We start from the raw sequence: 24,895 nt of genomic DNA on the forward strand, positions 1-24,895 counted from the left end.
TACTCATCTGAGGGGACATAAATTCAAATTGAGGAAAGACAGTTGTAGAATAGATGTGCAGAAATTTGCCTTTAGCCAGCAGGTGGTTGATTGTTGAAGCAAACTTCCATCTTGAATTATTAATATATATCATAAACCACTCTTATACCACGTTAAGTTACTAATATATTTTATTTAAGCATTAGCCTAAACTAATATACATTGGGTAATGTTTCAGGTATCTTGCCGATACCCATCATCATCTGACCATGCTGTCTGCTGACCGAATCCTCTTTTCGGGTTCACAGACCGGAAGTGAAATACCTGGAAGCAAGATACCTGAAACATTACCCAATGTATATTAATTTAGGTTAATGCTTAAATAAAATATATTACTATCTCCACGTGGTATAACAGTGGTTTATGATATATATTAATAATTCGTAATGAATAACAACCACATAATGTCCTTCCCAAACTATATTAAAACTTCCATCTGTCATAGTGGAGGTCGACAACTTAAATAAGTTCAAGGAAGAACTAGACAAATATTTGGAATGAATGGGTAGGTGAAATGGGGCAGGAGTTTTTTTGTCTAATGCTATACAGGGTGTTTCAAAAGTGATGGTCAATAATTTAAAGGTGAACTGTACAGACTACAATATGCAAAAAAAAAGCCTAGTGGGGCCTTAAGTGAATCGTTTTCAAGATATTGCACATTTCTAGTTAGGATCCACCACCAACTTGTTTGTTTAGGTTAGGTTATGCTCATTCTCTTCCTTTCCCCTCTCTCAATGCTCTGAGACATAGCAGGCATACTAGTACTTGTCAAAGGATAGTCAACATGGAAAGGTTACAGCAACGAAGAGTATGCAGACATGCACTTCATGTATGGTAAAGCCAATGGCAGTGCACTTGAGGCTGTACGTTTATACCAAGAAACATTTCCCTGCATAAGGCAGTACAACAGGTGCACATTCATCAGGGTATATCAATGCCTTAGAGAACATGGATGCTTCGCATGTGGAGTATGAGCAGGTAGGCCCAGAAGAATAACACCCGATGTTGAGGAAAGAGTGTTAGAAAGAAAAGAACAAAATCCAGGAATTTCGACAAGGAGGATTGCTCTGCAAGAGTGTGTACTGACTCATAGCAGTGTGTGGCAAATTTTACATCACCAATTACTGTACCCCTACCATATCCAGCGTGTACAAGGTCTCAGCAATACAGACTACCCTCCTAGAGTGAACTTCTGCCAGTGGATGCAACAACAGCATGTCCTGAACCCCCAATTTTTAAACAATATTTTGTTCATTGACGAAGCTGGGTTTACTCATGATAGTATTTTTAATTTTCATGACTGTCACATTTCGCCTGACGAAAATCCTAATGCAGTTCACAAGTCACAACATCAGCAACGTTTCTCGTTGAATGTCTGGGCAGTACTACTAGGAGACCGTCTAATTGGACCACACTTTCTGTGAAACAGGCTAACAGGAGAGGTATACCTTCAGTTCCTGCAGAATGTTCTTTCAAACCTCCTTGATGATGATAATGTTCCACTTCGGCAACGCCAGAACATGTGGTTTATGCATGATGATGCACCGGCACATTTTGCTCGAGTTGTGACTTGGTATCTAACTAGAAGGTATGGTCAACGTTGGGTAGGTAGAGGTAGGCCTGTGATGTGGCCCCCAGATCACTAGACTTAAATCCTATGGATTTTGTATCTGGGGTCATGTAAAAAGCTTGGCGTACACTTCTGACACAGTCAGAAGTGTACGCCAAGTTGAGGAATTGCAGTGTCAGGTTGAAGGAGCCTTTCAGCAAATCAGAAATGACCCAGTAATGCCTGAGAGGATTTGCAACTCAATGCAGAAAAGACTACAAAGCTGCGTATGGATGCAAGAACAGCATTTTGAACACCTTTTTGTAACATCCTGTAACATGTAACATCTGTAAAATCCAGTGGTGTTGGAACCAAAAATTAAAAATGTATTATCTTATGTTTAATAAAACCACCCTTAGCAAAAGATTCACAGCTTTTTGCTGAACTCTTGCTCCCATAGTCAGTGGTGGATCTTAACAGAAAATGTGCATTATCTCGAAAACGGTTCATTTGCCCCCGATGTTCACTGGGACTTTTTTGCTTATTTTATTTTGTACTTTTCACCTTTAAATTATTGACCATCATTTTTGAAACACCCTGTATAAGTTTGCTTTCTTGCATCATATGCCTCTACTAATGCTATTGGAAAAATATTGCAAATGTGCAACTTACCTGTGAGTATTTTCTTCAAATGTTTTAAGCTATATCCTTTTTATGATTAAAAACATTCTTTCTTTACATGCATAAAGAAAAGGAAACTTTCATTTAAAATAACCTTCAGTACATAAAGCTTTAAAAATCATACCTGTGTGTGTATGAAGATGATATTACTATTATATTATTTCAAATTAAAACAATGACAGGTTACAGAAGCAAGAGCTATTGAAATATTAATTTAATGAAAATATTAAATAATAATTACTTTAAATATTAATTTTATTGAAATAAAATAAATTAATTTTTGTTTTTGATTTTAGCTCACTTCCAGAATTATTAGAAAAAAAAAGACTTATTGATATGCATATGACCATTGCTACAGCCATTTTGGATCATATAAAAGTAAGCCATTATCGGAGTATTTGACATATATCTTTGATTATATTAGTAGTTTTTATATTTAAAAAATTATTACTCCAATGATTATCATCCTGTATTAACAAGTTTTTCTTATTAGATTAGACATTTTTGTAATTTTAGTGAACACAGACTACTCATAGGGTGTCTCTCTTATGCTTCATTTAGGAATGAAATGTATTATTTCGAGAATGCAAAGATTATTTTCTTTCTTTCATAATGATTTAAACCTGTATGGTATGCAATTTTTTAATATTCACACTGTTCACCAACATTTTTGTTCTTTTTAAAAATGTCTTGTATTTTTAAGGTAATACTTTTAACTTCAGTAACATTTAACCTTAACCAGTACAACCTGTTTGTTGGATTGGTTTGTACTACATAATCAAATACAGTGTGGTCAGAAGTGAAATATTTTCCTTATAAAGTCTCTTTATTTCTGCAGAGTGTTTTATAGATGTAATTTAAAATTGATACTCTCAGTACATATTTACATAAAGAGCATTTAAAAATGGTAAAATTATAGACTGATCTTTTTAATTTTCTGTAATTAAAGATTGTAATTATTAGTCCACTTCTCATTAATTCACGTGACCAGTGAATGTGTGGTTGATACTGATAGCTGTTACAACATGAATTATCCTACAAGTAATATATATGTATTTTTTCCCTCCTGTAGAGTCGAAAATTAGATATATATTTTGAAATAGAAGAGAAAATATTAGGAAAAACAACTTTGGTAAGTGGCACTTCTCTTTCTGTGTTTTTTCTATCTTATTACATGGAATTAACGTCCACTATTAGTTAACTCATAAGCAAGCAAACATACTGACTGTTACCAAAAATAATAATAATGATAAATAAAGCTTAAAACTCATTCTGTTAGAGTGATGATCATCTGAAAAACGTTGCCAACCCCTGCCATAAAGCAGGGGGTCGGCAACATTTTTGAGTGAAGAGCCATTTTTGATCTAATTAAAAAAACTGAGAGAGAATCCGAAGAGCGACACTTCAGCTCAAGCTGGGGGGGGGGGTTTAGAAATGGAATAGAGTGGGAAGGTGTTTTGTTAAAAAAATATATTTTTTGAAATATTAATCTGCTGCTGAACTCCTTGAGCAAGTCTCTCAACATCAGGAAAGTATGCCATAATTTTGATCTTTAAGCATGCTGAGAGGCTCGCATTGTTCAGATGGTTTCTTGATATATTTTTAATATAGTTCAGGTTCTAAAATATTTTCCCGCAGAAATTCTTCTAACCAAAAACTGAGAGAAGTCCAAACACAAATAGTTTCAAATTTATATACAACATGTAACATGCATGTTGTATATAAATTTGAAATAAGCTACACCATGCATCGAACACAATTTGGTCTTGCTTTTTCAACTCATCTATCGGCATCCATTTATGTAGAATTGCAAGGGCAGCCTTTTGCCTCTCCAAATCCTCAATTTCGGTTTTAAGGCATTTTAGTCTTGCATTCCATATGTCCTTGATTTTTAAGTCTTCTAACTCCATTTCAAACTTTGCTAAAAGTTAAAGTATTTTCTTATTGAGCCACAGTTGTGTGCTCAAAGAGCTGCATGTGGCTTACAAGCCACAGGTTGCCAACCCCTGCCCTACAGTATAAAAAAAAAATCTCATTTCTCACTCTTAGGGTACGAAATATACCAACACTCCTGTTCACATAATGACCAACATTATTAACATTTTTATTAATAAAAAATTAAATGTTAAAATAATGTATTTTAAATTACTTGATTGTTGTCCTCTCGCCCCCCAAAGTTATTCTGAATGGGTTACAAAGTGTACCACATAGATGGCTATTGTCATTGTACTCTGTTACAATGTTTCAATTAATAAAAAAAAACGTTTCATAATTATATCCTTTTTAATTTCAAAATGAAAGATGATATTGCAAAGTCATCTTTTATTTATGAAAAATTAAATTTTAGACTATATTTCTAGTGTTCATTCCAAGAAACTGAATGGTGTATATGCACCTGTTCCGATAGATTTTTTTGATGTCTGCTCAAGTGTTAATAAATTAATAACTTTAATCAGTATCATTACAGGTAATAGGCCCCCTAAAGAATCATAGAGTTTCATAAATTTTTCATAGGGTTAAAGGTAACTATGTTATAAAAGGACATAAGGTGTTTGAAAAGGTGGGTAAAATTTGGTTATCCTCTAAAAGCAAACAAACTGAACTGAAAAAGGTTTGTGAAGATAAAAATAAATAAATTTTCTGTTTATACTACAGTACCACTACATAAGATCATAGGTATTCCCAAGATAAAGAGAATACAAGAACATACCACAAAACTGATAATTTCCATAAGATACAGTTAAAAACTTGGTTTTCTCTTTCGCTCTTAGCGTTACTTTTCTTCCAAACAGCTGCTCACTCTGTATAAATCGCAAATCCACCCTGCCATGGAATATTGTTCCCATATCTGGGGTGGTGCCCCCCAAAACCTCTCTCAGGCTTCTTGATTCCATTCAGAAGAGGGCGGTTAGGTTAATTAATGATTCATCTCTAACAGTCTCTCTCCACTGGCTTTCTCATAGACGTACTGTTTCTGCTGCATGCCTCTTCTACAGATACTTCCATGGGCACTGTTCTTCTGAATTGGCTTCTATAATTCCCGCTCTCTCTTTCAAAACAGTCCGAACACGTGCTGCCACCAGCCAACATCCATTTACTGTCCAACTTCAAACTCACAGAACCAACTTTTCATCTTCCTCATTTATTCATTCAACTGCCATTTTCTGGAACAACCTTCCTTCATATGTATTTCCTGAAAATTACAGTCTACAGAAGTTCAAATCCAACATCAATAAATATCTTCTTTTGTCTTCTCAACTTCCAATCCAAGCACGGTACTAAGTACTATAGGTTCTAATACCTCTCGTGTTTGGGGTTTCCATAAAAAAAAAAAAAAAAAAAAAGTTATAATTAGCATTAGCAGAGGCATATGATGCAAGGAAGCAAGCTTATATAGATAGCATCAGCCAAAAAAAAAAAACCTTCCCATTTCACCCATCCATTAACTCCAAATGTTTGTTTAGTTCTACCTTGAATTTATTTAAGCTGCCAACTTCTACAGCTACAGATGGAAGTTTGTTCCAGCAATCAACCACCTGCTGGCTAAAGGCAAATTTCCGCATATCTATTCTATAACCGCCTTTCCTCAATTTGAATTTATCCCCTCAAGCGACTAATCTGGGCAAGAGAAAGAATCCCATCAACATTAATCTTGCTCAAACCATTCAAGGCCTTATGCACCTCAATCAGATCACCTTGCAGGTGCCTAGTCTCCAGACATTGCAATTTGCAGAACTTAAGTCTTTCTTTGTAAGAGCAACCTTTTGTTCCATTCACCAATCTCGTTATCCTTCTATTTACTCGTTCGAGCAGCTCTACATGCTTCCTAAAATGAGGCCCCCAGACCTGTATACAGTACTCAAAGTGTAGTCTGACCATTGCCTTATACAAGGGGATAATCAGCTGACCGGGCTAGCCACGTGGGTAAAGTGCCTGCCTGGCACCCCAAAGGTCACGGGTTCGAATCCCGCCTCAGGCTTGGATCAGGGTAAAATGCAAAAACTTTGGGAGGTGTATTATGGCCACAGAAGCTGATGCACTAACAACTAACAAAAAAAAAAAAAAACAAGGGGATAATCACCTCCTTATCCCTGCTAGAAAAGTTCCTGTATATCATTGACAAGACACCATGAGCTATTCTTGCAGACTGTCTGCACTGCTCAGAAAACTTAGTCTAGAACATTGCGTGTGGGGAATGTAACGCTTTTTATTTTGGTTCTACCCAAAATTATCTTGCAATGCAAATACAACAACACCAGGCATCTGTGAGGGGAAAAAAGTGTCTGAATTTTCCTTTCATGCTATCCATGATGTTTCTTTTTAATGAGGCAGTTTTGTATATTCATATTGCGTATTAATTAGTACGCAATATGAATATACAAAACTGCTAATAGCCGAAACACTTGAAATGAATTTAAACCCTAATGCTATAAATGTACGTAGACCATACACGCTTTCGGACTCGTGAACCTTTATGCGCATGTGCAAATAACATTATTTGCATTGGTTAATAAAAATAATCTCTTCGCAGTACGCTAAATTGAATCTTATTATTAGTATAAAAGAGTGGAGATTAATTGTTCTTTTTTTTTTTTTTTTTTTTTTTTGATTTGGTAGTTGTTGGCGCATCGGCTTCTGTGGCCATATTGCACCTCCCAAGGTTTTTGCAGTACTTTGATCCAAGCCCGAGGCGGGAATCGAACCCGCGACCTTTGGGTTGCCGGGCAGGTACTTTACCCACTTGGTTAGCCCGGTCGGCTTAATTGTTCTTGTGAGCACAGACCACCCCGTGAAGTTTAGTCTATAATATTTTAGTAAATTTGTCAATTGTCTTCAATTTCCAGTCTATTATTGCTGGGTGGTTTAGTTTTTAGTGGGTTGATGTGCATTGGCTTTGCTTTGCTCTTCCTTTTGGCAGTGAGTAGATTATGGAAATTGAATACAAGATTATTTTTAAGAAACCCCTATATATTAACAATTTTAAACCATAATATCGTGTCATAAATTTAGTTTTATATAATGTATTAATTGGATTAATTTGATGTTAGTTAATCTCTATATTTTACAAATAGTATTAAAGTAGAAAGTATTTAGCTTTATTGCTCTTATATATTTTGAAAGCTATGTTTTAGAGTACACTAACATACAAAGTTGATATCTGGATAGTTTCAGTTCACCAGTATCCAGTGTTATTAAAAAAAAAAAAATAAGTGAAGAGTGTCCAATCTATACCAAATGCACCTATTATCATGCAAGTGTGGCAATGACATGTTGAAGAAAACAGGATTCGTATTTGACTGAGAATGACAGTAAAAGAATCAACTTTAGAAAGATGTACAGATCCACAAACAAACCAGAAAATCAGTAAACTGGGTTAATGCTACTAATCATTAGATTTCAAATACCTATATGTTTCTGATAGCTATTTCTGTCATTATTACTGGAATAGGTAGTGCAAAAATACAAAGGAGACACAGGGAAGGATCTGTAAACAGAGATACATCACTTCTAGATAAGCCTTCACACACTCCAACTGTTTGCTGGCCCACTGTGTTTCCCTGTATAGTTGTTTGGTATACTCATCACAGTCATTAAGCCTAAAACACACTCCTAACTCTCAGTTTTGTTTTCCCCAGTGCCTGTATCACACCAAACTGACTCAACATTGCACTTGTCACCCACGTCAACTGGATGCACTGCCTTAAAGTTAATATTCTTCTTAACTAAGAGCATAACCCTTCCACCTCTCCTGTCCTGTTTGTCCTTCCTGTATACATTGTACTCCCCATATTCAAATTCAGCATCACTTATGTCTGAGTGACCACAGCTCCGCTTTTCCTACAATGTCTGCATTCAACAACTTAATCGGTACTTCAAATTCATCAAATTTATTTACATTGCTCCCAGCATTAGTGTACATGGCAGTATACATGCACATGGTCTTACTCTTAGTTATCCTGACACAGCCCATGTATTCATTTGTTCCATGATGATCCACAGCCGAGCCTGAAATCCCAGACACCTTGCTTTCCAGGCTGCCATAATCATATTCTGTAAAAATTTTCTAACACTGTTTCAAAAGGTAATGATTGAGCATGAAAATATAATTCATTATGTAAGGAGATTAATGATACTGTATATATCCAGTAATAAATATAATGACAAATGACCTGTTATTTGTCATTTGCCATTAAATTTAGTACTGGATATATACAGTATCATTAATCTCCTTGCACAATGGAATCCAGTACAACAGGCCCATTTGTATTTATAAAATTCATTATTATAGATACATGATAGGATATCACAGTGAATAAATTTTTGAATGAATTTTTTATCTGTCAAATTTATCTTATTTATATATTTAACTATTTACCTTATAAATTATCAAATACAGGCACTCCCCAGCTTATGTATTACGCGACTTACAGAAATTCGATTTTACGTAAGTTTTTGCTATATAACTAAGCTATTTATCTCTCTAAAAGGTCATTTTTATAATAGAAATTGCACTACACTTTCATCGTTATCATATGTTCCATTATAAGAATCAGTTTTGAATGCCTTTGTGATATTTTTCTAAAACACATTTCTGGAGGTCACTACCAGAAAACAATAAAAATGATTTGCACTTTCCAGTTTATTGCGCTTTTCTGTTAGTGCACTCTATTATAAACAGGTAGTAAATTCTTGGGAAGGAGCAGCAGCAGTGCGTAGCACACGCTTCTTGATTAGACTGGGGTTCGAGTCCGTCACCACCAAATACGGAGGATGCGGAATGGTCAGGGAATGACCACCGCATATACTGGAGCAATATGGCCTTAGTTGCTAATGCTCCTAAAAATCAAATAACAACCAGGTAGTAAACTCGATCTGTTGAATTTGCAATAATACCGATAACTGGAATTCTGTGGGTTTTTATGTTACGGTATTATGGTGAAATGAGTTTCCCTTCACCGAAATCCTAAATCATATAAAAACATAAATAATTTTTCAGAATCTTCTCTTCATCCCTATTTACTTATTACAATGGTGAACGGAAAGGGACCAACGGAAACTGCAAGAGCTGGGAGTGCTAGGAAACAAAATTGATTTAGAAATGAAGATGATTAATTAAGAAGTATGAAACAGGACAAAGTTTGTCATATATTGCATGGAATTAGGTCTCGCTGCATCAACAGTGAATACTATTTTAAAGGAGAGTGTGCTTATACAAGAATGTTAAAGGATAAATGCATTTAAGAACAACAATGATCACAAAACAGCATTCAAGTGCCATATCGAAGATGGAAAAGCTATTAATAATGTGGATGAAAAATCAGATTCAGAAGCAAGTGCCCCTGAGTCTAATGGCCATTCAAACAAAAGCAAGAAGTATTTATGAAGATATTAAGGATAAGTATGGCGAACCCCAAGCCAAGTTCGTGGCAAGCAGCGGGTTTTTTAACAGGGTTCAAGCATTGTGCTGGTTTCCAAAAACATTAAAGTATATGGTGAAGTCACCAGTGCTGATTCTGCAGCTGCAGAAAAATTTTGTGATGTGTTCGAAAAAAAAAAAAACCCTTTTCCAGAGCCCTCAACTTCCGCAGCGGCTTGCTTATCAGCTGGAGAGTTAATTCTGGCTACAATGCTTGAAAGGTAAAACTTGCTGACATGCCTGTCTCCTCTTGTTTTGTAATTTTATAATTTTGAAATTTTTTTCTAATTTCGTACACTTTTGTAATTTTTCTTGTGCATGAGATAAAAAAAATTGAATAAATAATTCTATTTATATGTTAGTCGAACATTTCTTTTTTGCTTCAATCAAATTCAGCGTGCATAGGTGCGAGTGCTACATAAGCATTTAGGTAAATTTCAGCTTACGTAAAATTCGACTTACGTAGAGTTCTGCAGAACGCAACCTTTATGTAAGTCAGGGAGTGGCTGTATACTCTTTTTAGAAAGTATATCAATATTACAGATTTTTTGATAATGAGTACTGATTTTTTTCTTTTCAGGAAAAATCATTAATGGATATGATAACGGATCCTGAAGGTAACTTTTTTTTTATCCCAATTATAATTATTGGGGCTGGGTCAGAATTGTGTGTGAACACTTTAAATGCCATATTTTTCAGGCAGAATGACCACGTTGAATAAAAAGTTGATAATTTCAGTGTTCATTTTAAAGCTAAAATAATAAGTTTTTTTTAAGTGCAAGAAGATGATCGTAATCAACAAGCACAATTTTGTGGATGGCGTGTGGTTACAACTTTCCTTTTGTGGGATAATCAGACCTAACAAATTCAATACTACTGTTGCCAGACAAGGTTATACTGAATTGTTAATGAATGATGCAGTTTCTGCAATATAGCAGTTTCCAGCTATATTGGTGTACTTTCACAGGATGGTGCAACCCCTCCCACCCACCCACATATTTACTCCAATATCCGTAACTATCTGGATAGTGAATTTCCCAAATGATGGATAGATTTCAGGAAAAATAACTCCTAAGGGCATTAGACCACTCCCCCCCCCCCCCAAACTTTTTTTTTAACTTGGGGATACCTGAAAGATAAAATGTACACTCTTAAACCGTAAACACTGTAGGATTTGCAAATGATGATCCATGATCCAACAGGAAGCAATAAATTACAGCTGACATATTTCACACTATTAAGAAACAACATTTATGTATACATGCTAGTGGTAAAAGTTTTAAACAACTGGCTTAAATTCCATAATGCATCCCATTTCTATGTAACTACTGCATTTGAAACCCTTTTTGGCTCATGTTTACTCAGTAAGCTTTCTCATATAAAGTAAAAGTCAAATTGTTAATGTAATTTTGACTCACTCTGTGGATATTGATAATCACAAATGAAAAAGTGTACACCTCTTGAAATTTAACTACAAAATTTCTATATATCCATTATTTATTCAGTTTTAAATTCTAGGAGGATTTAATAAATTGCAGTTGTAAGAATTTAGATTGGAATGGATTTATATTTAGAAAGGATGTGATGGAATCCATTTTCTATTATTATCACTCCCACAAAACTTGCTAATTCATTGCCCATGCCAGAGCATTATATAACAGTGGTGCTAATTTCAGTTTGTATTTTAACAAGCTTTAAATATACATAGCCTCAGTTATAATTCTGAAGTGTCCTTTAGAATTCTCTTCTGAAGCATCTTCAGAACTCACTCTTTCTAACCAAATCTCCACTATAGTTTTATAAACCTACACTCATCTTGCATTACCTCTATTATTCACTATATGAATCCTTTGCTTAAATGTGGTATTTCTGCATACAATGATGTTTCTGAATTTATCCATTTTGACCTTGTTTTACTCTGTTTTATCAAATTTAGCTGCCCAAATTTACTTTTCAGCACTAAAATTTTATGAAATTTCAGTGTTGTTCTACTGACTGAAAATCACTGTGACCTGCTTTCTTTTTTTAAATCTTGATATTTTCCGTTCAACTACACTAACAGAAAAGTTTTTTTCTTTGTAACTGATTTTGGTACAGATAACTGAGAGCAAAGTGGAGGAGAAATTGTTGAAGTTAAACATAAAAAAAGGCACCTGGGGTGGACAGGATCTATCCAGTTATGTTAAAGGAGGCAGCAAAGGAAGTAAACAAACTCTTAGCCACAATTATGAGAGCTTCCTTGGATTCAGGAGAGGCCCCCATGGATTGGAGGTGTGCAAATGTATCACCAATTCACAAAGTGGGTTCAAAAGATACTACAAGTAGTAGTAGTAGTAGTAGTGGCATGTGATGCAAGAAAGAATGTGTATGAGCTTATGCAGTATCAGCCAAAAAAAAAAAAAAAAAAAAAATCACACTATTCCCTCCAAATGCCTGTCCAGTTCCTCCTTAAATTTATTCAACCTATCAACTTCCACAACGACAGATGGAAGTTTGTTCCAGCAATTAACCACCCGCTGGCTAAAGGCAAATTTCCGTACATCTATTGTACATCTGTCTTTTCTTAATTTGAATTTATGCCTCCTTAGGTTTGTAATCTGAACAAGTGGAAGGATCCCATCAGAATTCAGCGTGCTCAACCCATTCAAGGCCTTATATACCTCAATCAGATCACTGCGCACGTGCCTATTCTCCAGCCACTGCAATTCGCAGAATTTAAGCCTCTCTTGGTAAGAGGATCCCTTCATTCCCCTCACCAATCTTGTTGCCCTTCTCTGTACATGCTCAAGTAAATCTACATCCTTCCTAAAATTAGGCCTCCAGACCTGTATGCAGTACTCAAGGCGTGGCCTGACCATTGCCTTATACAGTGGGACAATCACCTCTTTTTCCCTGCTAACAAAATTCCTGTATATCATTGACAACACCCCATGACCTGCCCTGGCAACCTGTCTGCATTGCTCAGAAAACTTCATATCTGACTGCACAATTACTCCCGGGTCTTTTTCATTTTCTACAACCTTAAGTGTAGTACCACACAGTTGGTACGTTTCTCTGGGGTTACTTCTACCCATATGCAGTACTTTGCATTTGTCAAGGTTGAACTTCAGTTGCCACTTCTTAGCCCATCTGCCCAAATTTTCTAGATCCTGTTGCAGTAGCACACTGCCATTACTGTCATTAACAACTCTGCCAACCTTTGTATCATTTGCAAACTTCAATACCTTCATCAATATCATTGATAAATATACAAAACAACAGTGGACCCAACACCAAACCCTGTGGGACTCCACAGGGTTCAGTGTTGGAAAAGTGTGGGAAATGAACTAATATTTTGGAAATGATATTGCTCACTGGCTATTCAGCTGAATTTCCTTCAGATTGGCGCATTATAGCCTCAGCTGCTGATGCGCCAATAAAACTCAAACCAAAATCCTTCAGATTAATCTCCTCAACATTGTGTACATTTGATTTCAATGCTTCTGACTTCTCAAACATTCCTAATTAGTTGGGAAATGCTAATAGTTCCTGTTATACGAAATCTGACCTTTCAAGGTGGCTTTAAGCTTAGAGGGGGGGGAAAAAAAAAACACTGAGCTAAATTCAATAAGTATGGATTGAGGACCACAGTGATGGACTGCTTTGTAAAAAAAATTCTTCATTAGAAAGCAGTGAATTTCCAAGGGCATCGTAATGATGGAAGCACGAATTCCCTGAAGCTCACTTTACTGGCTGCTTTCTCTGAACAGCATCGCACAATCACGAACTGTTCTGCAGCATTCCTGGTTTTCTGTTTGACCATGCAAGACAAATTCATGATAATTAGTGTCTTGTGAGTCAAAAATTACAAGCATGATCCTCACATTTGATTAAAATTGCTTTGGTATTTTGGAAGTAAAAATTAGTAAATTTTCAAAATTTCGATTTTGTAAATATGACACAGGAAATTCAAATTCACTAATTCTTTTTTACTAGCTGCTCAGTCAAATCACTTGTTTTAAAATGCAGTGAAACACTTATTAATTCACATTGACTATAGATAAATAGGTGATTCATGCATTACTGGTGCCTCCGTAGCCAGGTGGGAAGGAGCAGCAGTGCGTAGCACACGCTTCTTGATTAGACCGGGGTTCTAGCCCGTCAGCACCAAATATGGAGGATGCGGAAAGGTCAGGGAATTACCACCGCATATTCCTGGAGCAATATGGCCTTAGTTGCTAATGCTCCTAAAAACCAAATAACATACAAAGAAACAGTGCATTACTATGTCTGCATGAGTCACCAAACATCACCAAACATTTTGCAACATCGCAACTCATATTACACCAGAGCTCACAATGGTTAGGTGAGTCAGAAAACTGCTGGCTTGTGGGGGAATTCACAAACTAAAAGGTTAAAATTAGCCGCAGGCAGAGGTGAAGGTGATTCTTGCACTACTTCTATTAGAATGAGCAGTGGCCTGGAGCAAGGGGTGCTGGGGGTTTCAGGGACTCATGGCAGTCATCATGAAACAAATAAATACATGGGATGTGTTAGGGTAACTATGAATAAGAATAGGTGCATGTATATACATTTGTACTTGCATGTACACCAATGCTAGAAGTATAGTAAATAAATTTGATGAATTTGAAGTGCTGATCAAGACATCAAAAGCAAATATTGTTGGGATAGCAGAGACGTGGTGTCACACAGATATAAGGAAGGCTGAACTGGAATTTGGGGAGTACAATGTGTACAGAAAGGATAGACAGGCTAGGAAGGGAGGGAGGGTTATGCTGTTAATTAAGAAAACAAAATCAAAGAAAGTGCATCCAGTTAACACAGATGGACAGTGCAATGTTGAGTCAGTTTGGTGTGACATCAGCACAGGGAAAGCAAAAAATAAGAGTGGGAGTGTGTTATAGGCCTAATGACTCGAATGAGTACAATGAACAATTGTACAGAGAAATAATGGGCTAATAAATCAGAATGTCTTATAATGAGGGATTTTAACTTCCCAGATATTGACTGAAACTTGTGGATTGGTCACTCACACACTAGTAAGACTTTTGTGGAATTATTGGATGATTGTTTTCTGCAGCAGCATGTTCGAGAGGCAACTAGAGAGGGTAATACTCTTGATCTGGTAATCAGCAGTGATCATTCGTGTATTAAGAATTTGCAGGTAAAGGAACTAGGTGGCAGTGATCACAGTGTACTGATGTGGGATTTACTTATTACCATCAGGGGTAAAGGAAAGGGTTTTTGCTTCCGTAAAGGTGACTACAGTGGTCTCAGACAGTTTTTAAATTCTGTACGGTGGGACCAACTGATGATGTTGCCAACAGGAAATTCTAAGCGTGAAGCATTCAAGGAATTAATCGTGGAAGCTACTAGACTTTTTATACCTCTATTAAGAAATATTGTTCAAAGTTTAAGCCTAAATGGTTGTCAAATGAACTAATGAGACCATGGCAGAGAAGAAAAATGGGATGCATATAAATTATCAGGCGACACAGGAGCCTGTGGCAGATATAAGCTAGCTTGTAATCAAGTAACAAAGGAGATCAGGCAAGCGAAGGACGATTATGAGAAATCTTTGGCAAAGGATGCTAAGTTCCGGTCAACCCTTCCCTATCTCTTCCATCATGCAGTATGATTGATGACTTTTGAGGTTATGATGAACGTCGTGGCGAGATCCAATATTCCTTACATTTCGAGGGTACAGCTCTAAAACGGTGTTCGCAGGCCGGCCGCTAGTTAGTACACCGGACTGAACCTATTGGTAACTCTCTAGGACGCTTCCGGATCAGCTAGTGTATAATCTTGCTACCTCTACTCTGCCAGAGAGTGACTGGAGGGAGTCCGAGTAGTGTATATGCGGGGAGCATTGTCGAGGCCACGTTATGTCAAGGATCTGGATATATTCTTACCACATGTACGCCATATCCAAAAGTTTCATTACTTCATACAGTATGTCCCACCCACTTTTTCTTACTATTGAATACACCATGAATTGTCAAACTAATAGAGCAAGCTTATCAGCAAAAAGATCTAAACCTCCCAAAGACTTCCTGATTCATTTCACAAATATACGTGGTCTCAATTCTAATCTCAACGATGTCCATTTCCACTTGCAGTCTGCCAAACCCCATGTACTTTTTCTGACAGAATCTCAGTTATCGGTTGATTCATCTACTGCTCATCTCAGATGCCCAAATTATTTGCTGTATGATTCCTTTCGCCTCAAAGGTGGTACTTGTGCATATGTCTGTTCTGATATTACCTGTCAGAGACTTGGCAATTTGGAATCTCCTCTCTTTGATCTTCTCTGGCTTAAAATCTCTCTACCTCATTGTGTCAAATTCATCTGTTGTCTCTACCGTTCTCCCAACTCCACTAATCACTTGGAGCTCTTTGACTTCCTCTCTTTGCAACTTGACTTTCTCCAGTCCAACTTTCCTAACATTGAAGGCGCCTCCGTAGCCAGGTGGGAAGGAGCAACAGTGCGTAGCACACGCTTCTTGATTAGACCGGGGTTCGAGCCCGTCACTACCAAATACTGAGGATGCGGAAAGGTCCTGGAATGACCACCGCATATTCCCGGAGCAATATGGCCTTAGTTGCTAATGCTCCTAAAAACCAAACAAACAACAACAACCTAACATTGAAGTAATTTTCCTTGGTGATTTTAATGTTCACAACTCCAGCTGGCTTCCGTTTTCTAGTCACACCAATCCAGCAGGTCGAGATGCTGAGGCTTTTGCTATTACTAATGACCTAGCACAGATTGTTCATTTACCTACAAGAATAGCGGACAATCCTAATCATACAGCCAATACGCTTGATCTTTTTCTCACAAACAACCCTTCTAAGTACATGGTCGAAGTGAGAGGTCCTTTAGGCACTTCAGATCACAACTTGGTGATTGTCTCTTCTCCAATGGAACCTTTATCTCATGGCTATTCCCAACCACGTGTTGTTTGGCATTACAAGAATGCAAAATGGGATGACCTGCGAGACTTCTTTTCTTCTTTTCCTTGGTCGGATTACTGTTTCAAAACTTCTGATGTCAACATTTTCTCAGATCGTTTCGGTGAAATTATTCTTGCAGGAATGGAACCCTTATCCCACACTCCACTTTAAAATCTCGTCCTTTATCTAAACCTTGGTTTTCCAATAAATGTGCTAAGGCTGTCCAAGAGAAGAATGTTGCATATCGTAATTGGCTTGTTTCTAATTCTTCAGTTTCATTTTCTGCCTACACCAAAGCTCGCAACAGTTGTAAAGCAGTTATTAATCAGTCCAAACTAGAGTTTGAACAGGCTAAGAGTAGAAAACTTGCTTCTTGCCCTTATGGTAGCCGAGCATTCTGGTCTCTTGCCAAAGCTATTGGCCGCAACTTTTGCCCATCTTTGCTCCCACCTCTGTTCAAACCAGATGGTTCTGTTGCCACTTCAGCCAAGGATAAAGCTGACCTGCTAGCATCCCATTTTTCTTCCAGCTCATGTATTAATGATCTTGGTAAAACACCTCCCACCATTCCCAACACGCTCCATTCAATGCCTCCTGTGTTCTTTCGTCAAAAGGATATCAGAAGGATTTTGATGAATCTTGATGCTAAGAAAGCTCCAGGTCCTGATGGTATTTCTCCACTTGTTCTCAAAACCTGTGCTCCTGAACTTACTCCTATTCTTTGCCACCTTTTTTCACTTTCTTATTCCAAAGGTGTTTTTCCCTCTGCTTGGAAATTTGCTCATATCCAGCCAGTTCCTAAAAAGGGTGACAAATCCCTCCCATCCAATTATCGTCCCATTGCAATTACTTCTACTCTTTCTAAAGTAATGGAGAAATCAATTAACTGCCAACTCTTAAACTACCTAGAAACCTTTCGTCTGATCAACGATCACCAGTATGGATTCCCTCAGTGTCGATCCACTGGAGATATTCTGGCTTGTGTTACCCATTTATGGACTAATTCAATGGAAAGGTTCGGTGAAACACAAGTAGTTGCTCTTGATATCTCAAAGGCTTTTGATAGTGTTTGGCATAAAGGTCTTCTAAACAAGCTTCCATCTTATGGTTTGCCAACTGTTTTTAGTAATTGGTTATCCAGTTTTCTCTCTGATTGCTCACTGAGGGTGATGGTAGATGTCTCTCTGTCTTCTAATCTCTCCACTAATGCCGGTGTCCCCCAAGGTTCAGTTCTTTCCCCCACACTTTTCCTCTTGTATATCAATGACCTTCTCCCATTGACTGGAAATCCTATCCATAGTTTTGCCGATGATAGCACATTGCATTCAACTTTCCATTTTGAGAAACCTTGCCCTGCTGAATCAGCTTCAACTTCTCGAAAGTCTGCTATCAATTCCTTAAATGCCGATCTTCAGGTAATTCTCCAGTGGGGCAAAGACAACTTAGTTGATTTCAACCCTTCTAAAACTCAGTCTTGTCTTATATCTCGCAAAAAGAATTCTTCTACTCCTATGCTTATGTTTAGTGACACTCCGATTTCTAGGCAAAATGATATATCTCTTTTGGGGATTACCCTGACTTCTAATGTCTCTTGGCACAAGCACATTACAAATATTGCTTCCTCTGCATCTAAAAAACTTGGTTTTCTCTTTTGCTCTCGGCGTTACTTTTCTTCCAAACAGCTGCTCACTCTGTATAAATCGCAAATTCGCCCTGCCATGGAATATTGTTCCCACATCTGGGGTGGTGCCCCCAAAACCTCTCTCAGGCTTCTTGATTCCATTCAGAAGAGGGCAGTTAGGTTAATTAATGATTCATCTCTAACAGAGTCTCTCCACTGGCTTTCTCATAGACGTACTGTTTCTGCTGCATGCCTCTTCTACAGATACTTCCATGGGCACTGTTCTTCTGAATTGGCTTCTATAATTCCCGCTCTCTCTTTCAAAACAGTCCGAACACGTGCCGCCACCAGCCAACATCCATTTGCTGTCCAACTTCAAACCCACAGAACCAACTTTTCATCTTCCTCATTTATTCATTCAGCTGCTGTTTTCTGGAACAACCTTCCTTCATACATATTTCCTGAAAATTACAATCTACAGAAGCTCAAGTCCAATGTCAACAAATATCTTCTTTCGTCTTCTCAACCTACAACTCAAGCACGGTACTAAGTACTATAGGTTCTAATACCTCTCGTGTTTGTTGTTCACATTAAAAAAAAAAAAAAAAACCCTCTATCCAACAAAATTTAAATCATTAGATTATCATTTATAGTTTACAAGATATAAGCATGACAAATCTTGCCATTTTTTTGGTCGCTAGAGTTTTTGTAGGGACCCCCTATACCGGACTGAATTTAAAGACATGCATGTCAAAAAATTAAATGTTTCTTTTCAGTCCATCCACTGTACTTAAAATATTATAAATTTATTAACCTTTTATGTTTGTAATTACCGAAAGAAAATTGGACTACCCATGTACTACAGAGATCCCCTTCATAGTGGTACTGTGTGTAAATATAAGTTTGGAGCATTTGTTTGAAATTTAAATTCTTTTAATTGAGAACAAAATAACATTCTGTGAACTATAAAATGAAGAATAACTCAAATTTCAGGATAGAAATACAGTTTCTAGGAAGCTAAGCTACCAACAAAATCTAAGTATAAATATTAAATTCTTCATTCATATAATTTTAATTTTTTGTCTGTTTATTTCAACACTCTTAAGCTATTATGGTACCTGAGATAAGAGGCTGTCTGTTTCTGGTCTAAGCCCTATGATCCCATGGCAAAAATTTTTAGACAAATTGAAGAAATAGAATGCATGCACACAGAGAGAGTACAATTCCAGTGAGGTTGGATCAATGCCAATGAAAAAAACTTATATATTATCTTCTGTTAAAAATATATATATAATCTCATTATATAAATGATATGAGAACACAGTGAAATAATTGAAAATATTGTATTGCGATTTTCACTCAATTTCAGTATTGTTGTTTTTTACTTAGCTGGAACATCAGCAGATAAATTAAGGCTATTTCTCATTGCTTTTATATGTGGTCCTTCAATGACAGAGGTTAGTAATATATTATTAAAATAACAAAAAAGATCTAATTTAAATAATCATACATGCGATAGATATTTATTGTCTCTGCTGCTCAAGGAAGATTATTTTTGTTCAGTTATTAATTCAAAATGTAGCATTACCATTCATATGAATGTCACAAGTGGAAGCATAAAATATATTTCCATAAAGTCATTATGTTGATAACATTATTTTAACTCTTGAATGTGTACTACTCAAAATACATGGAGAATCTAGTAGTTTGCTCAGAAACTAAGTAATTACTAGTTAACTAAAGTAATCAAGTAATTATTTACTAGATATTAGTTACTAGAATTGTTTTTAATAATTAATTGTTTTTTTAAATTATTAGATTACTAAAATAATCTGGTAGAAACTGAAATGTTTTTTGAAAGGTGTCATGAAAGTTTAGTATGCAAAAAAATTTAATATGAATGTGGTTTTTGTTAGATAACAATGCATATTGTTTTGCACTATGTATATAGGTAGCAAAATCAGGAAGTTTGGGAACTTCTGAAATGCTGACAAAGGCTATAGTGCTTGTGCCCACCTTTGAATCTGTGCATGCAAAGACATATACACGATATACACAGCTAACGGGTAAAGCTGCTGTGTGTATGTTCTTCATTTGGGGGGGGGGGGTGGAGTTATTTTCATATTGCTGATGCCAGAAAGTCAATTTGAACAACAATAAACATCTTGTATACATCCATAAAAACCTTTTTTCACAAATTGTTTTCAACAGTTTGTGAGAAAGATTTCAAAAGTTTTCAACATTTAATGTTTGCTCATTGCTCAGATTGTGATATTATGGCATGCACAATACAAAAATAACAACTTTGAAAAGTCCTTTTATGCTTCAGCGTATTCACAACAGGTCAGAGGGATTTACAAATAATTATTCTGACAAGAAATACAATCATTAACTCTATTTAACAGTTCACATAGGCTTGAATCATGGTCAGCTCGGACACATGCTGCTTCTTCACTCCCATACTATGTTAGAACACACACACACACACACACACACACACACACACACACACACACACACACACACTGTTCTCAACAACTGACAGCACACATGCTCTCATACCAGTTGACTTCGTATATGTGTAGATGACCTCACAGAAACAATCAAGATAACAATGTTGTTCTTTTTTGACTTCACTATTCATACACCGATGAGCCAAAACATTATAGCCACCTACCTAATAGTAGTAGTAGTAGTAGTAGTAGTGGCACTTGATGCAAGAAAGCAAGTGTAGGAGCTTATGCAGCATCAGCCAAAAAAAAAAAAAAAAAAAAAAAAATCACACCATACCCTCCAATTGCCTGTCCAGTTCCTCCTTAAATTTATTTAACCTATCAACTTCCACAACGACAGATGGAAGTTTGTTCCAGCAATTAACCACCCGCTGGCTAAAGGCAAATTTCCGCACATCTATTCTACATCTATCCTTTCTTAATTTGAACTTATGTCCCCGTAGGTTCGTATTCTGAACAAGTGGGAGGATCCCATCAGAATTCAGCGTGCTCAACCCATTCAAGGCCTTATAGACCTCAATCAGATCACCGCGCAGGTGCCTAGTCTCCAGCCACTGCAATTTGCAGAACTTAAGCCTCTCTTGGTAAGAGGATCCCTTCATTCCCCTCACCAATCGTGTTGCTCTTCGCTGTACACGCTCAAGCAAATCTACATCCTTCCTAAAATGAGGCCTCCAGACCTGTACGCAGTACTCAAGGCGTGGCCTGACCATTGCCTTATACAGAGGGACAATCACCTCCTTTTCCCTGCTAGCAAAATTCCTATATATCATTGACAAAACCCCATGACCTGCCCTAGCAGCCTGTCTACATTGCTCAGAAAACTTCATATCTGACTGCACAATTACTCCCAGGTCTTTTTCATTTTCTACCACCTTAAGTGTAGTACCACACAGTTGGTACGTTTCTCTGGGGTTACTTCTACCCATATGCAGTACTTTGCATTTGTCAAGGTTAAACTTCAGTTGCCACTTCTTAGCCCATCTGCCCAAATTATCTAGATCCTGTTGCAGTAGCACACTGCCATTACTGTCATTAACAACCCTGCCAACCTTCGTGTCATCTGCAAACTTCGACATTAAGCCTGATATACCTTCATCAATATCATTGATAAATATACAAAACAACAGTGGACCCAACACCGAACCCTGTGGGACTCCACTAATAACATTAGTCCACGAAGAGCAGCACCCATTGATTACCACCCTCTGTCTTCTCCCACTTATCCATCCTTTTATCCATTGTAGCAACTTACCCTTAATACCATTCTGCTCCAATTTGTACAGTAGTCTTCCATGCGCAACAGTGTCAAAAGCTTTCCTGAAATCCAAGTATATGATATCAAAATTATTTTTTGCATCCAGTTCCTTTGTGACCACATCATAATAACCAATCAAATTTGTCAGACAAGACTTTCCCTTAACAAACCCATGCTGTGTCTGAATTATTGCTGCAGTCTTGTCTAGATGATCCTGCAATGCATCTTTAACCAGTGACTCCATTATTTTACCCGGAACAGAAGTTAAACTAACTGGTCTGTGATTATTTGTGTCACCCTTCGAACCTCCTTTGTGAATTGGGGATACATTTGTATCCCCAAATGTATCCCCAATACATTTGGGGATACATTTGATCTCCAGTCCGTGGGAACCTCCCCTGAATCCAAGGATGCTCTCATAATTATGGCTAAGGGTTTGCTTAGTTGCTTTGCCGCCTCCTTTAATATAACTGGATAGATCCCATCCGCCCCAGGTGCCTTTCTTATGTTTAACTTCAACAATTTCTCCTCCACTTTGCTCTCAGTTATTACAAAATCATTAAGCACACTGCTACAATTTGATAACCTTCTTCCATTTTCAAACTGTAATGATTCCTCACGTGTGAATGTAGATGCAAAATACTCATTCAGTTTGTTTGCTATCTGAGCAGGATCATCAACAGTCGAACCATCGATGTCAAGTGGACCAATCATATTCAGCCCCTTCCTTTTAGAGTTTATATAAGTAAAGAAATCCTTGCTGTTTTTCTTAGCATCTTTTGCCAAAGATTTCTCGTAATCCGCCTTTGCCTGCCGAACCTCCTTTGTGACCTGATTACAGACTAGCTTATATCTGCTACAGGCTTCTGCGTCGCCTGATAATTTATATGCATCCCATGCATTTTTCTTCTCTGTCACGGGTCTCATTAGTTCATTTGATAACCGTTTAGGCCTAAACCTTGAACAATATTTCTTCATCGGTATGAAAAGTCTAGTAGCTTCCACGATTAATTCCTTGAATGCTTCCCACTTAGAATTTACTGTTTGTAACATCGTCAGTCGATCCCACTGTACAGAATTTAAAAACTGTCTGAGACCACTGTACTCCCCTTTACGGAAGCAAAAACCCTTTCCTTTACCCCTGCCGGTAGTTACCTCTTTGAGTAAATCCCACTTCAGCACACTGTGATCACTGCCACCTAGTGGTTCCTTTATCTGCAAATTCTTAATACACGAATGATCACTGCTGATAACCAGATCAAGAGTATTACTTTCTCTGGTTGCCTCTCGAACATGCTGCTGCAGAAAACAATCATCCAATAAATCCACAAAAGTCTGACTAGTGTGTGAGTGACCAACCCACAAGTCAATATCTGGGAAGTTAAAATCCCCCATTATAAGACATTCTGATTTACTGGCCCACTCTATTTCTCTGTACAATTGTTCATTGTACTCATTCGAGTCATTAGGCCTATAACACACTCCTACTCTTATCTTTGCTTTTTCAGTGCTTATGTCACACCAAACTGACTCAACAGTGCACTGGCCATCTATATCAACTGGATGCACTTCTTTTGATTTTATGTTTTTCTTAATTAACAGCATAACACCTCCTCCCTTTCTGTCCTGTCTATCCTTTCTGTACACATTGTACTCCCCAAATTCCAGTTCTGCATTCCTTATATCTTTGTGACACCACGTCTCTGCTATCCCAACAATATCCGCCTTTGATGTCTTGACCAACACTTCAAATTCATCAAATTTATTTACTATACTTCTAGCATTGGTATACATGCAAGCATACATGCTCCTATGCCTATTCCTTGTTACCCTAACACATCCCATATACCCAACTATTCCAGGATGACTGCCATCCGTCCCTGAAACCCCCAACACCCCTCGCTCCAGGTCGCTTCTTATTCTAATAGAAGTTGTGCAAGAATCACCTTCACCTCTGCCTGCGGTTACTGTTAAACTATTAGTCTTTGTATCCCCCCAAGCTAGCAGTTTTCCGACCCACCTAACACTGCCTCGATAGCATCAGCAAATATTCTTGCACCCTTTCTATTTAAGTGTATCCCATCCCTGTAGAAGCAATCTCTCCTGTTAACAAGTACAGTCCAGGCTGAAAAAAATTCTACCCCTTGAGCCTTGCACAATCTTACCAGGGCCGAATTGATCGACAAGGCTCTCATCATATACTCCCTCCTATCGTGTCTGGGCAGAATTGCAGACACTTTCAAATTCAACCCTAATTCTCGGCTTTTAATATGATGTTAGTCCTCCACGTGCAGCCAAAACAGCTCATACCTGCCAAGGCATGGATGCTACAAGATTTCTAAATGTGCCTTGTGGTATCTGGTACCAACATGTAACCAGCAGATCCTTTAACTCCTGTAAGGTCCATGATTGAGACCCTGCAGATCGAAGTTGCTGTTCCAACACAAACCACAGATGCTTGATGGGATTGATGTGTGGGAAATTTTGGAGGCCAGGGCAATACCTGGAAGCCTTCCTCATGTTCCAAGAACCAGTCTTGAACAATTCGGGCGGTGTGGCATGGTGCATTATCCTGCTGAAAGATGGCACTGCCAGAGGTGAAGACCTTTGCCATGAAAGAGTGTACCTAGTCAGCAATGATGTTTAGGTAGGTGGTAGGCATCAGAGTGCCCGGCACATGGATGACTGGACCCAGGGTATCTCAGCAGAACATCGCCCAAAGCATGACACTGCCACGACTGGCTTGTTTTCATCCCACGGTGCATCCAGGCGCCATCACTTCCCCAGGTAAACGACTCGCACATACCTGGCCGTCCACATGGTGCTACAGGAAATGTGATTAATCGGACCAGACGACCTTCTT

General features: G+C 37.6%; 1 protein-coding gene across 2 annotated transcripts in view; it reads left to right on the forward strand.

The window, feature by feature from the left end:
- The window catches only part of Slh (sec1 family domain containing Slh), a 294,184-nt gene that overhangs the window by 201,456 nt on the left and 67,833 nt on the right, over positions 1 to 24,895 (forward strand). For both annotated transcript variants that reach the window (XM_090383401.1, XM_090383403.1), the window contains 4 exons: positions 2,566 to 2,647; positions 3,342 to 3,401; positions 10,267 to 10,303; positions 19,651 to 19,718. In XM_090383401.1, the coding sequence (XP_090239527.1) occupies positions 2,566 to 2,647; positions 3,342 to 3,401; positions 10,267 to 10,303; positions 19,651 to 19,718 (247 nt within the window). The remainder of the gene's footprint in view (positions 1 to 2,565; positions 2,648 to 3,341; positions 3,402 to 10,266; positions 10,304 to 19,650; positions 19,719 to 24,895) is intronic.

Source organism: Mastigoproctus giganteus, chromosome 10 (assembly GCF_048544385.1).
Source record: "Mastigoproctus giganteus isolate SK-2022 chromosome 10, ASM4854438v1, whole genome shotgun sequence".
Taxonomy (NCBI): Eukaryota; Metazoa; Arthropoda; class Arachnida; order Uropygi; family Thelyphonidae; genus Mastigoproctus; species Mastigoproctus giganteus.